We start from the raw sequence: 15,252 nt of genomic DNA on the forward strand, positions 1-15,252 counted from the left end.
AAAATAGGAACGGAGTAAACGAATTGAATTAAACTTTTCTTCGGAATTAATTACTTGACAAGAAAAGAAAATTAAGCTCGGTGAAATATTGTTTCTCACCACTCGCTCTGAAGTTAAGTCTGCGGACGTCTCCCACACTTGCCCGTTGTTAAAACGTGTCAAAAAATAGCTCTCAAAATGATTTTAGGGATATGTGAGTGTGCAATAGTTTCACCACACTTTAAAATGAGCAAATAAAACATCCCTACGAAATGAGATACAGTTGGTCGAGAATTAAGTGTTTGGTTTGGGGGTTTTTCTCTTGTTACCCAAAAAGATTACTCGTGCAATGAATTCTTACACAAAGATCGTTAAGCAATTTCGAATGCATTATCCTGTATCGGTAAAATAAGGGATCACAATAGCCTTAAATTGCATCATCTCATAAAATTAGTGAAATAAAGACAATTGAGGATTTGGAACTCGAGTTTCATTTTCTTTAACATCCCAGGTGTTGCGGCCCTCCCAAGAAAGTTGCTGGGTGTGTGTTTTCTCATTTTATCTCCGCAATGCACATCAGACATTTATTCACAAGTCTGCCTCTTTTCGCGGCGATAAACAAACGGCAAGTTTGAGAACGCGCAATGGTTGTTTTGCGTAATTCTCGGTACAAATTGTTATTGCTGGAAAGAAAGTCGCGCCGCAAGTGCAATAATTCGCGGCGCGCAGGAAACAATGCAGAATAAGAGGTGTGCCCGCCACCGCCGCCACCGCCGCCGCCGTTTTACGGCGGTGTCATTATCTTTTAGTGCGATTTGCATTAAAATGCAAAGGCGGCCCGGAACGGAAAAACTTGGCGCGCTTGACGACTGCGAGGTAAGCAACTAACAATGGAGGCGTAATGAGAAACAGCATTGCATTATTGTTATTAGGCCGGTGTGTGTGTGTGTCTCCTTGTTATTACAGCACAAAGAAGAGAAGATGATGATGATAGCAGCGCGCCTCGCGCGTTTGTTTCTTTCTTTCTTTCTTGTTTTGTACCTGCTCTCTGTGCTGTATATGTGTTGTTGCTGCTACTGCTGCAAAGTGTCACTTTTGCTGCTCGACACAGACACACTCTCGGCACAGACAGCTTCAGATGAGAAAGCAGGAAAGAAAGGTGAGAGACAAGGAAAAGTAGTCTAGATGATGCAGTTCCTTCTATTATTATACGCGGCTCCGTCGAGAGCGCAGCGCGCAGAGAAGAAATTTGCAACTTTTGCACTTCAGCGTGTTCTTTTGTGTGGACGCGAACGTGATTTCCTCGAGATGTCTGCTCAGACACAAAAAAAACACAATCACGGAAATCATGGTGCATGCGCTCGTCAGCAGGGATTCTCACCGGCACAGAGTAATTTACCATCCTCAAACTTTTAAGTTGAAACATTCAAATAATTCTTCCGAGCTTAAAATAATTTTATTTTACTTCACGCAGCATAGCCATAAATCAACACCTGCCACTTATCAGAGGTAAAATAAATACACATCTAGTCAAGCAGACATAAAAAGTGCAAATGTTTACCGACTGATCATGTTGGGGTATTGATTTTCTCCTCGAGCAAGAGCACACAATCGTGTCAACGTGGCTGTGCGGTATCGACGACGACGACTCGATGGATATGGCCGTATAAAAATTGTGTCTGAGCTCTCTTATTTGGTGACGTGTGCATGCGTCTGCGGTGTGGTTTACCGTGGCCTAGGGCATATACACAGAGCCCCATTCATCACCGGTAGTGTCACACACGCCAATCAAGTGTGATGTATTTCTCTAATCACTCTGGCTCACGTCACTTATTATAAATGGCGCGGGCGGGTGAAAGATCGAGCGACGGGAAAATTCCGTGATGCTCCACCTCCGTCATCGGTATCAACACCATCAGCCAAGCCGGCTCATTAAATCGTGCGCAGCTATCATTAGCAAAGGACAACAGGAAGCATTAATTAAAGAGCTAAGGCAATAACTCACCAGCCCAAAAGTGGCGGGTTGACGACAGTGTTTTGCATGATGTAAAAACAACTATAAGTGTAACAGATAGAATATAACAGATCCTCAATCAATAACTATATTTTTGTATGAAGAGAAGCAACAAAATTTTTTAATCGAATTGCGTCAAATATATTTTCTAAAAATGCAGCTTTACTCTCAGCGCTATGGGGGGAAAGCATTTTTCTATAATATACACATATTAAATAATGGAAACTGTGACGAGAACGTGTCATAAAAATATGTCGTATGTGTCACCAAAGGCTTCATTCAAATTTTGATTGTCTATAGCAGAAGGGTGTCGAAGAACTCCGCGGGTTAATTCAGAAGCCTTTTAAAACGCTGCTTTATAGACATGAATGCTTTTGTCTATATTGTAAAATTATTCTGAGAATGCTACATGCAACCCTATTATATTTCAAAATGTTTAAAAAGGCTCTTTTAGAAAATAAGGATATTCTGGTACCAGTTTTATAATCTGAGCTCATTTCTCAAGTCGCCTGTTAGAAGCGCAAAAAATAAATCCTTTGTTTATGATCAGCAAGGCGAAATTTCGGTTTCCTCTTTTCACTGGATGAAATTCGAGCGACTTCTCGTGCTCTTCTTAGCCCGACTTTGGGCATCTGTGCGTGAATATTTATTCGGCGAGGCGTTTTTTACCCGAAAAGTTGTGGCGGCGGCGGCGGCGGCGACGTCTGAGAGGATCGACTACTACTGTTGCGCAGAGAATATTAAACGGTGCGCGTATCAAAAGGCATCATCGGTCCACAGAAGCTCCTTTACCTGTCACGACCGCATTCCCAGAAGAGAGACGCATCGCATTGTTGTCATAAAAAGGCCGCAAAAGCAGAGCCCACTGAAGACTGTTGCACGGCTGATTAATTAATCTTGAGCTGTCACAAATTAAAAAGGGAAGCGGTCCGTCACGATTTGGGCAATAAATTACGCCGCCGAAGACAAAGAAGGCCGATTTCGGCCGGCGGGGCGGCGTGGAACGAAAGCAGCAACACTGAATTCCCGTGTCGGACGTGGAAGCGCGCAAAAAATGCACAATTTATGGACTCGCGAATGGCACAGGTTGTAATGAGAACAATAGCCTTCATCCCAGGAATGGCGGGATCCTTTTTTCTTTATTTATACTCGAGCATAAAATATTCCGGCCTGAGAAACTCGCTTACACAGAGAGACACAAAAAGCGACTCCTTGAATGCGGCATTTTCACTTTGTAAGTCACTTTTGCGCGCGCTGCCTCTAATTAAATGAGAGAGTTTCAATTACCGTCTCCGTCTTGCTGTAATGAAGACATGAAGTCTTTGATCCTGTCGATGCTGGACCTGCTGACGGAGCTGCCTCCGCCGCTTTGCGCGTTTTTCAGCATCTCAATCAGAGCCGGAAGCACTTTGTTCAGGGAGAAAACGCTCAACACTGCCGCACAGAAGGCGCCCATGACCCCGGGGGCGGCGTGGGCCAGCGGGGGACACAGGGTGACCACGATCACGACCAAACTGGCTGGAAGGGCCGTGTACACCATCATCGGCGGCATGATCTCCTCTTTCAGGAACTCCAGGATGTGGGTCAGCCGCCTGGTCAGCCAATCGTACCACGCTTCTTTGGGTTCGCTTTGGTCTGGAGGAGGATTGTCTGTCTTCGTGTACCTGAAAATTAAATAAACTCTTGTCAAATGAATTGCTCAATTAAACAAAGTCCCATACTTTGTTCGCCAGGTTGAGCTTGTTTGTGGTCTGGTCCAATTCATGTTTGTCTTTGACTTAAAGGTGTCCAGCAGTTCTTTGACTTTCTGAGTGCAGCTGTTCAGCTCAGACACGGCTTTTGCAGTCAAATTCACTTTCTCTTCAGCTTCCTCCGCCCACTTTTCGTCTTCCGTCGCCCTAATCCTCTGAAAGAAACTCCTTGCTGCGTCTGACACCTCCTCCACCTGTGGAACCAGGTATTCGGAAATCTTCTCATCAATAGTGGTCACCTTTTCAGCAAAAGAAAAGAGTTGGTCTTTTGGATTTGGAATGCTGTAATCACGAATTAATATTTTTATTTAATAAAAAATTAGCATAATTGTTAATTAAAATTTAAATATTAAAAGTGGCATACTCTTTACCTTTCCAGTGCTTTCTCAGCCTTCTCCCACAAAGTTGAACACATTTTATACACTTCACGCTCAAATAAATCGCAGTAAAATTAAGTCTGCAACCATTCTCTGTTGTAGGAAGCAGGACAGGACCGAAAGAAGAAACGCGTCTCAAAACTGTCTGAAGGAGAGCATCAAAGCTTACCAGCCTGATACACATCAAAATCCATCACAGCAATTTGCAGATTTCAAATAAAATTGGGGGACTAAACTGTGATTAATAAATTCTATGCAAAATATTATAAAACGGTTTCCACACACGAATTCCCAGCGGAGCTTGAGTTAATTAAAATATTGCGTGATTATTTCTAGGTTGGCAACATTTCCAAGTGGTGAATTTAGTGAATCATCAGCCACCACAAGCTGAGCTATTTTAAAACAGGACTCACTCATTGTCGTGCACGTGACTCGTCGCAAAAAATGACGCTTTGATGCAAAGCGTGTATATATTAAATTTTAATTTGTTCCCAATTGCAGTGCTTTGACAAAAAATATTTATCAGGAGCAGAACATGTAATTAAAAAAGGCACCGCCTCGCGCACTATCAGTAAAGGACACGTAATTTTATCTTAGAGGAAGTAAGATAATTGAACCTTTTCACAGAATTTGGCTCTTTAAAACGTCAACTGCACTGGGGTTCTTTTTGTGAAATGACTCACTTTTGTGCCATTGGAGCATAGCAATAAAACATCTAATTTTAACTTCGTCGAAATGGTTTATGGCGCAAAATTATAGCAGTAGAGAAATAAATGACATCAAGATAGCACAGTTGCAATTAAAATGTGAGTGACAACTTTTGCGATAGTAGACAGGAAAACGCAATAAAAACGCGACGAACACGCCAAAACCACTTTGGTCGAGCTCAATTAATTTTAATTGGCCGCGCAAAGGTGCTGCGTATTAAGAATTTCCACAGTGGCGTGAAATTGACGGCAGGGTGCCCATCTCACGACCACCACCGCGAAAATGATGAATTCCAAAAGGAAGCGGTTTGTTATGGAACATAAAAGGCGAGTGCGAGTGAGCCAGAGAGCGAGTGTATTAACAATGACGATGATGTGTTGCATATTACATGCAAGATTGATGAGCCGTGTGTCAAGATGGATGAGGGATGGTTTCCGCTCTTGTAAATTATCATCAGAGCTATAGCTGCGTGTGAGTGTGCGATGCTGAATGAGCCCTCCCACAGACACATAACAAGATGCAATAATGATAATAATGAGCCGCGCGCAGGACCTCCTGCACTATTATTCATTTTATGCGTGTGTATTTTAACTGTGTCAAAGGCGGCACTCAGCTTTGCCATCTTGATATCCCATAATGTCAGCGGTGACGCGTCTCAACTGCCAGTTAGTTATACATTATGGCCCATCAACCGTTCGCCGGCCAACTGGCTGCTGCCGCTGCTATAATGCTACACTGGGCATTTCGGCCTCTCGGCGTCGACCGACGAATTAATTTAATGGCACTGCCGCAAGCTTTGATCAAGACGTAACTCGACGACGATGGAGGCCAACTTAATTGCGCAATTAACTAAGTACAAGCCGAATAATGCACTGCGCTTTGGTATGTTCCCATAAACTTCCTATGAGCTATTCCATGCCTGCTTACTGACTAATTTAATGCCCACCACGCGGAGATTCTCTGAATTTTTCATCAAACGGTCACAGCAAAATGATTTTAAGAGTGGAAATTTGACGGAGCCGACTTTATTTCACGCATTTTTACGGCAGTTTATATGATGGTCCCGCAACCCGTTTTTGATGGCAGGCTTGGAATTTTAGAACTTATTTGGATGTAAAAAACGAGATGAGTGTTTGTGATTTATGGTAATGGCTTTTAGTACCGTGTATCTTTTTCCTATTTAAATTCCCCAACTTATTTATGGTGGCTTTACTGAATTGCGACGGTTGAAAACATTTAATTATATTTTCATAAGGAGCTTTCACTTTATTAAGGGTGATTCTACATTCTTTTTAGTCACAATTTCAGAATTTTGCAAAAATTTGACTAAGAAACCAATATAAAAATGGTATGATCTAATCTCCGCTCAGGTTGTTTTTTAAATTGTGGTTTCATCCTCAGCTAAATTCTTAGTAAGCAGACAAAGCGTATTCATACGTTCGTATTTTCAGTATTTTGACATCTCTATAACAGAAATATAGATACGATGATCCAGAATCCACCTTTGCCCTCAATTTGTGTGCAACCATTTTAAGGTAAAGAACTGCTGATATGACCATTATTTCTAAAGTTGGAAAAATATGGTTGTTTTGTAGGGACTGAAGTGCACTAAGCATGTCCATTGGAGAAAGGTTCGCTCTGTAAAGTGACCAATCAGGGTAAAAGATTTAAAGACCACTGGGTTCAGCACTCCATTGAATGTAAAATATTACCAATCGGATGTCTAGCAAAATTATGAGCATGGCATGTTCCATAAATCTAAAAAAATCCCACGGTTTAACTTCTTGTTTTCTTGCTTGTCAGCGGTTCCATTGTCAGTGAGAAGACCCCACAATGGGCAACGCAGGTATATAACAGGTGCAACCACAAAAGGACCTAGTTCCAAGTTCCTAGCAAAGTTTTTTTTTTGTCAAGGAGATAAAGCGTTTTCCCAACGCTTGTCAAGCTGAATAACAGAGGGATGACCGTTTCTTTGTCCATTCAATAGAAGAATGTGTAGCCACTAGATTTTTGGACACACCGAACAATAGTCGCATCTGCTTGAATGGAAGCAGTGGAGTCAATTTTACTAGGTCTTTGAAAAATATACATTTTTTATTAACTTGAATCTTAACAAGGAAGTAGTATTTTTTTGTTTTTGGTAATTATACATATCACAAATTACTGCTATTGCCATACGGAACAAATTCTTTCTGCTATCTATATACAACTGGTTTAAACATACAACCTGTTTTTGCTTTTAATAACAGTGTTCAATTCAGTAATTAAACATTCAGTGAAGTGGCAGTTCAGCACTTTAAGAAGGAGCCCAACATGTTTCGCAGCAATCAATCACGAAGCACACATACACGGATGATTGATTTGCAGCTAGTTGTTTTGTGATTTCAAATTCAAATGTGAAACACACTGATTACATACCTGTGGATTGCGCGGCGTGATTAATCAATAGATACCTGGCGTTTATTAATAACGGGGAAGAACGGCACAGGGCGGAGAGATTAATCATTCACTTTGAAGTTTCGTGCCACTAATGAAAAACACCGTCATTTTCCCCTCACTCCCGCGCGCGCTCTAGCTTTTTGCGTATTAACAAACATTTTTATTGGAAGTGATAATTCAGGCCTGGAACATGAAGCCATAAATCTGCACCGGAATTATAAATTGCCACGCGATTTTATTAATAAGCAGATGTGGCCTGCGATACCTTTCGCTGCCAGCCTTGCAGCTTATCTTCTCTCTTTCTCGCCGAGTGTGTGTGTTTCTGTTTCGAAAGCGGCACGACGAGCAGCCAAGGTGGGCAACAGTTGTTTTAATTGATGGCCGTGCTCATCTGTAAAAGACTTAATTATTGGTGCCGGCCAGCCCAGGCCAGCGTATCAAGCGCACGATTTATGTTGCGATTCTTGGGCTGCCATAAATTTCGCCGCTCTTGGAATTCCAATTATATACACTCGCGCTGCCGGAGAAAAAGCAAAGCAAGCAAGTGATCGGCAAGATGGGCTCAGCCCGATGGCTAGGCAATTTATTTATGTATTTGCTCTGGACACTTATCGCTTATTTATTGCGCTGCACCAGCCTCTCCGTACATTCAGCAAATTAAATTGCTGCCGAGATAATTTAATTTACCAACTGCAATTTTGATAATGAGTCGATTTGAAAATCCTGTTCTCTCTCGTGGAGGAAAATTCTGCTCGCTTAATTGCACGAAGCTGTGAGAGGAACGAGAAAACTGCAACTTTTGCAACTTTGTTGGCTCATTGCCTCATGATTTATATTTATTAAACTGACGACTAAAGGTTTGAAGGTTAATAAAAATAAAATTGATTAAAGCGATAATAGAGATATTGGTTCTCCACGCACAAATTCAAAGTTTGTTTGCTATTTGCTTCATAAGAAATTAAATTATTCCCATACACTTTGTGTTGCAATTAATTCAATTATAATTAGCCTCACTATTCACACACCTTTTCCATAATTGCTCTTTGTTCGCGTTTATGTGCGACAAGAGGCTTTAAATTTAGACACGAAGCCAGTTCAAATTATCAGCAGTCGGAACTGTATTCACAATTAGCGTCAAGTCAAACGTACTCCAATTCCGAGTGTTGCGTGAGAGGTATTTATTTAATATTACGACGTTCGCGGCTGTCATACAAATGACATTGCAGCGGCGAGTTGCTCCACTTAAAGATTAAAAAGCTGCTTGCGACTGCTACTGGAACAACTTATTAATATCTCTTACTGGCACACACACAACAGGTGTGTGCATATTTCATTCCACGTTCGCAGCATTTTCTTTGCTCTTCGGCATTTTAATGTGAACCGAACCTGACGGGCAAAATTGAGGAATTCTACCGACGGCTGACGGCAAAATGACTGGAAATCGGTCTTAAGTTCTTTACTGCTGCACTCGACAGCAGCCTGATGGAAAATAATAAACGTGTGTGACGGGAATCATTTCCAATGCCATTAAATCATTACGCAATCAAGTAACAGCAACAACTGCTCACTCTGAACTGCTGTTGATGTGCGGCTTCAGACATCAAGTTAAACGAGATTTCGTAGCCATCATATATATACAATGATGGACGTGTGTGCTTTTTCACAAGTTGATGTATGTTAAGGAAAGACATGCCACAGAAACTTAAACTCTCTTTTTGTCATTTAACTGTTGCGAAGTTTTTGCCGTCTGTCTCTTTGAAATGAAAGTTGAATGGTTGAGTGTTTTTTTTTGTTGATACAATGATTTAATTTACCGACTGAATTTAATTTCATAAACAATGAAAGGAAACAAAAAAGATTTTCTGAACCAAAAGTTAAATGATTTTAAAATAATTGGAGAGAAGTGAACATTTCGAAAATAGGTTGTGCAGGAGATCAATTTTGTAGTATGGACTTTTTTGTTTTTTTGGAGTTAGGATTCTTAATCGGACTTACTACACGTGAACGACAAAAACCGGAATGTTATTTTCAAAATTATAATACGCGAAAATTAAATTTAACAGTGGGGACCAGAGTCGTGCGTCGCGCAAATATGGTGTCCGGTGAAGCATGGTGCGAAAAAAACGGTCACATGAAAATTTTTGGTCAATATTGTGATATAATTTGCATTACGTGTACTAATAATTGTGTATTTTGGATCGTAACAAGAAACTCTTTGACACTCATATGGGAATCCAAAGAGAGCTTTTTGTTTCCCACATTATCAGACGCTATCTTGATTCTGCGCGGTGGCAACCAATTTTATCGCATGCTGAAATTTAATAAAAAAAATATAAATGCATTCAATAATAATAATGCAGGAGTGTTTTACGTCATACTTGTACCAATTGCAACACCTAGAAAATTATACCGGCAATCTTTTGCAAGGGTAAATTTATTTTTGGGTATTTTCATGTTCCCAGCATGCAGAGTCACGATTGTATTATGATTTGTCAGCTTTCCCACGCTTGTAAATCTCATTGCACATGCATTTCCCCAAAATGTTGTTAAATTTATTTTGACTTTACGACGCAAAAGCTCTAGCGACCGTCCAGCAGCAGCAAGCAGATGCTTACCTTTTAACCATAACGATTTTCTGAGCAATCAAATACCAGGGCCATAATTCATAAGTGTCGCGGCGGAAAACGGATCAACACAATGCATTTTGGAATTGCAGTGCTAGTTGTCCGGTCGTAAATGTTGTCTTTTTATGGATATGCTCACGAATGAATAAGCAGCTATGGTCGCGGCCAGTGGTGCAGGATGGCACAAAACACTCTCTCTCCGCACGTCGACACAATATTTATTGCCGCGCGCACAGCGAGCGCACAGTAGCGCATGCATGCATCCGATGATAATAGCAGCAGATATCCCATTCTGAGAAAGAGCACACAATGTGAAATTGAATTCTTTTTTGACAGCGGCACTAAAGAATAATGTTTTCCATCTCATTAAGCACCCACAATACGTCGTGTACGAGGCCGGGCCATGGCGGCCCCGCGCGGCGAGAAATGATTTATTATGTATCATAATAAAGTACCGTGACTCTTCACTCCAAAAGCTTCCTAATAATGACGTAGTGGATTTTCTCGTACGTGTGTGTGTGTGTGTGTGCTCCACCGCCGCGGCCTTTTTACATGTTGATTATTACCTATAGGCATCATGCGAAGAGTGCTGCATCATGTTTGCAGCTGCTGCGCTACCACTACTTATCAAATGAATGCATTTTCGCCGTCGGCCGCCATGTATTTGTTGTTGATGAAGGTGAAAAATTAATAATTCTCCATAAATAATATGTCAAATGCGCTTTCTGCTGATGCCTGATGATAGTAAAAATTTGTACAGCGTGTGTGTGTGCGTGTCTGAGCCGCGCGTCGGTGCCATAATTAATCATCGCCCTGTGTGACGTGCGAGTTTCATTCTTCTTTGCGCAAAGGAAATTTGGACGCTGATTAATGAGCGCCTTGATGATACGAAAATGTTTTACGCAGATAAATTTAACGAGCGGGCGCCTTAATCCTTGGTCACATGTGTTCCTTATGAAATTCGCGTCACTGCTAACTCTCAAGGAGCACAAACCAACACGCCATTAATTGTAAGAAGAGAGAAAATCCGTCTCACCAAGCGAAGAGCGAGGAGTTTGAGTAATGCTTGCTTCTTAGTAACTTCTACTTCAACGTTTTGTTGCGACACAAAATTTATAGTTTAAATAGTAAGCAACACAATATCTACTAATCAACTATATTGTAATTGCAATTTTTGAAAAAATAAAATTAAATGCATTATCGAAGACGGGATCAATTTTCTTAACCTCTCATAAATTGTCTTTCAGGACAGCAAACCGTTAAACAAGTTCGTCTCCCAGGTTGTCAGACGCTTCATTCAGGGGTCAGCCATACCAATGACTTCACGTTATCACAAAGTGTAACCATATGTTAATTCAAAAGTCAACGTTGGCGATTAATACTGGTTAACGGGAAATTTCATCTGCACTGAAATCTAGGGCCAAAGCTGTACTGGCTGGGACTCAGCACTTCCCGTGGGCTATATATGAGCAAACCGAGTCTCAATAACACCGCCGAGCTGATAGCATGGAACAAGTGACCCGACTGGCCGCAGAGGAGGAAATATGTGGCAATATTTTCGCCTCCCCGCACCGAAGTCTTTTATTGAAACGCAAGAAATTTGTCCCTAAAGCAGCTTGAAAGGTGCGAAAACCAGCATATGGCGCGTAATTGCTCCAGCCCTTTATGATGGGAGGTTTCAGCTAACAATAAGATTCAAGCAGAAGAAAAGTGTTTTTTTTTCAAAAAGAAACGAAAGGAAGCTTGACACTCACTATTATAAATGAGAATTTTTGTAAAAAGATAGGAGGAGTGTATACCTGGGATAAGTTGCCCTGGGGAGTAAACCCAAAGAATATTGGAAGTTTATGTTATTGTAGTGAATAACTGGCAAATCAGGGAAAAGGGAGAAAATACCGTGCAATCCCTCATTGCCAGGGCGTGGAGTGCAATATGCATGACTATTGGAGAAAGGTTCACTTTTATAAAGTGACCAATCAGGGTAAAAGATATTATAAAGACCATGCACCCTATTGGTGTAAAACGTTCCACCAATGGGATCTCTAGCCAAATTAGTGGCAAGTTCCATAAATCTAGGACAACGCCCAGAACGACGAGCAAAGCGGATAACTTCTATAGTTTTCTTCCCTGCCAACGGTTCCATTGTCAGTGAGGCGCACGGGGGGGGGGGGGGGGGAAGACAACGTAGGTATAACAGGTGCAACCACAAAAGGACCTAGTTCCAATTCCTAGCAAAGTTCTTTTTTTTGTCATTGAGATAAAATGTTTTTCAACGCATGTCAAAGCTAAATGACAGGAAATGGATGTTTCTTTGTCTATTCGAAAGAAGAAAGTCTAGCCAATAGCTAAAATCTGTAAGAAATGAACGGAAGCTTGACACTGATCATTATAAATGAGAATTTTGGTAAGAGGATACAAGGAATGTGGGATGAGTTTCCTCTGCCCTGGGGATTTTTGTATGGGTGTAAACACAAAACATAAAGGCAAAGAATTATGGAAGTTTGTGTTATTGTAGTGAATAGTTAGCCAATGAGGGAGAAAATGAAACGAAATCCATGGACCCCGCATTGATTGAGGGCGTGGTTAGTCCATATAGAAAGCCACCCTGAGCAAGGCAGCTAATAACTACTTATTTCAAGCTAGAACTATAAAAAGAAAGAAGCCATTGCAAAACCTTTCTTATCTTTCATAAGCGCGATGATATTTCAACTAATTTTCGAAACACTGCTCAAGGGTGAGGGGCTGATTTTTCTACACTGCAAGGTCATACGGTGCTGCCCAATAAATTCATTTCCTTGTTAAGCAATACTGTAAGACATTAGATATTCTTGTCGCGAAAACCCAAAATCAGCCTCAGGTATTTTTTTAATATATCTACTAATTCGAAATTAATTACAGTAATTTAAACGTCACCAATAACATCTTTTGTTCTCTTTAACCTTGGCTCACAAGTTCTGAGAACTGAAAACTTCTCATTTCTGATTGCGAATCGCCTGCAGGCTCCTAAACGTTTCCGAATAGTCAGAAGTTGGCGTGCCTGAGGCGGATTGGCATGCATCGTTTTGATGATAGCATGCATCTTGGATGTACCAATAAAATACTGGAGCCACGGGGCACGTCGATGGGCCTGATTATTTCCAACGCACGCATCACGCGAAGGAAAACGCACTCGAACATAAATTCCAGCTCGATTTCCACGACGCCAGCGAGCGAGTCGAATCGGTGCGTGTGTTTAACGTGCTAGGCCGGCGGAAATTGATTTTTCTAGGCCGGACCCGGCGCATTTGTCACAGGGAGAAATAATAAATTAGTATCAAAAGTGTCACAGCGCGCGCGAGTAATAATTTAGTGAAAGGTTAGGCGAGTGAATGGAGCGAGGCCACAACACAATGTATCACTGTCACCCCGCCAGAGGGGTGATGAGTAGTACCTTTGTTGCGCGCCAGGGTTGACACTTCAATTGTTATGCCCACGTAAGCAGCAGCTGCTGCTCTAGAGCGCGATAATTTCGTCCCATAATTCATTGCGGGCACATAAAAGCCGTGCCAGACGTGCAGACTGCGCTGCTCGCTATAGCTGCAGAGCGTGCATCGGATTTTTTCAAGTGGAAGTAACTCGGTTTTGTCGTGCTTGTCTTTCTCCGCTTTGTTCTCTCAGCCTCTGTTGATGCGCGCTCACAATCAGAGTCAATGAGAGCCGCACCAGTGTAACAACACACAATTTTGATAAGCACCGCGCGCGATTATATCTGCGTTATCTCTGCATTTTACTATATGAGACTCGGGGGATTTTGAATTTGCATGACAAAACTAGCTTGATGCCTGCCAGAGCCGCTCCAAAGGCAGATGCTCCGCTGGGTTATTGTAGTTTTCCGTGCGGCATTAGCAGCTATTATCATTTTTCCTTTACACATACGCTGCAAATTGTTGGCAAAGGCCGTTTTCGTCTGTGATAAAATGTGGTTCAATGCACTATCTATTTGAAAAGGTAATATTATATCATAACAGCTGGTGTAGCTAAAAATAGGTTTATTACAAACATGTGTGGCTTTTGAATGAAAATTAGTCTTTCGTGAGTGTTTTTGCTGGTTTTAAAATCAAAAGTATTACTATTTTAATATATTAACTCTATATTTTTACGTTTCAATTTAGGAATTGTAAAAACTCTTAACTTGGATGAAATATACTATGCCTTTCCAAAAGCGATTTGAGAGTTTTGATAAGTGAAAAACATTGCCGCCTTTTTGCATGCATAATGTATTTTTTACCAGAAACCATTCGACGATATCATGTTTGAGCATAACCATAAAACACCCAACATGCGAACAAATTCAGCGCCGCGGTGACTCGTGAGTGTAAGAGTGTGTGAGTGTATATTATAATAAGCCGCGCGGCTACACATATATTCGGTGTGTGAAAGTGGTAATATAGGCGCGGAGGAATACACTCTGGCTGCTATCAATGCATCTTGATAATGCCGCTTGAGGAATAGCCCATTGTGTTGGCTGCGCTGCTGCTGTCTAGACAATAATGTTGCACGTCACCATAAATACAATAAATAATTGTGTTCGCTCGCCCGTGTGTGTTAGTGTGTGTGTGTGCGAGCGTCCAATTCGCTCTCGCACCTGAATGAGCGAGATAAATAAGAATTTATGTCCCGAGTCAGGCCCCATTTAACACCCATTGACACAAAAATAATGAGCGAGATGCAAACTCTCTTTTGTGCTTCTTCCTCCCCGCGATTTATTGCGGCATGTATTTGAGATACATATGGCGCAGAAGCTGCTGCGTGCACTGCAAAACGCTGCTGCCTTCTGCTTCTCAATAGGGTGTCACCCTTATTATGTGCCGCCGAGAGAGTCAGTGAATGCGCACAATTTATGGACCCGCTTTACAAGGTATTTTGGTTTCCCATTGTCACGGCGTCAAAGAACAAAATCAACCCGCGGAAGTTGCTCTGTTGGAATCCATACAACGCTTGAACACCGCGAAATTCGTCTTTAAATTTTTTTTTCAAGACATAAATCAATTTCAGGCTGCATTTTTGTTTGTTCTTTAGAAAAAAAAATAAAGTTATGTAGCGTTGAAATCGTTACACAATGCCAGGTTTTCAAGTAAATCAACGAGAAGTATTTCGCCCAGATATTCTTGTTTATTTCGAAGCACCCTAATAAGCCACAGTCTGGTGGATCACAACGAGAAAAATAAAATTCCTAAAAATCAGCCATGCGAATTAAAAAATATAAATACAAAATTGGATATCGTTGTGATTTTTGTACGGTCTAGAAATCCTATTATTGACGTAATGGCATAAAAAGATTAATTCAAGCACTTGCTATCGCCGACGAAATTAAATATAAA

The 15,252-nt window shown here is 41.3% G+C and overlaps 1 protein-coding gene across 1 annotated transcript; it reads right to left on the reverse strand.

Annotated features, from left to right (window-relative positions):
- Positions 1-3,100: 3,100 nt before the first annotated feature.
- Positions 3,101-4,254, reverse strand: LOC135934113 (uncharacterized). Its single transcript, XM_065475647.1, has 3 exons — positions 4,116-4,254; positions 3,715-4,026; positions 3,101-3,657 (listed from the first exon to the last, which is right to left on the reverse strand). Exons 1-3 carry the CDS (start codon positions 4,157-4,159, stop codon positions 3,273-3,275), a joined length of 741 nt encoding a protein of 246 aa, XP_065331719.1. The 5' UTR covers positions 4,160-4,254; the 3' UTR covers positions 3,101-3,272.
- Between the last annotated feature and the right edge of the window lie 10,998 nt (positions 4,255-15,252).

The sequence above is a fragment of the Cloeon dipterum genome, chromosome 1 (genome assembly GCF_949628265.1).
Source record: "Cloeon dipterum chromosome 1, ieCloDipt1.1, whole genome shotgun sequence".
Lineage (NCBI taxonomy): Eukaryota > Metazoa > Arthropoda > Insecta > Ephemeroptera > Baetidae > Cloeon > Cloeon dipterum.

Bases quoted from the DNA above. Each gene is read 5' to 3' on its own strand.
- LOC135934113 (XM_065475647.1), bottom strand. From the start codon at position 4,159: ATGTGTTCAACTTTGTGGGAGAAGGCTGAGAAAGCACTGGAAAG. The intron at 4,027-4,115 runs GTAAAGAGTATG...TCGTGATTACAG, and splicing joins GCTGAGAAAGCACTGGAAAG to CATTCCAAATCCAAAAGACC. The intron at 3,658-3,714 runs GTATGGGACTTT...TTTAATTTTCAG, and splicing joins AGCTCAACCTGGCGAACAAA to GTACACGAAGACAGACAATC.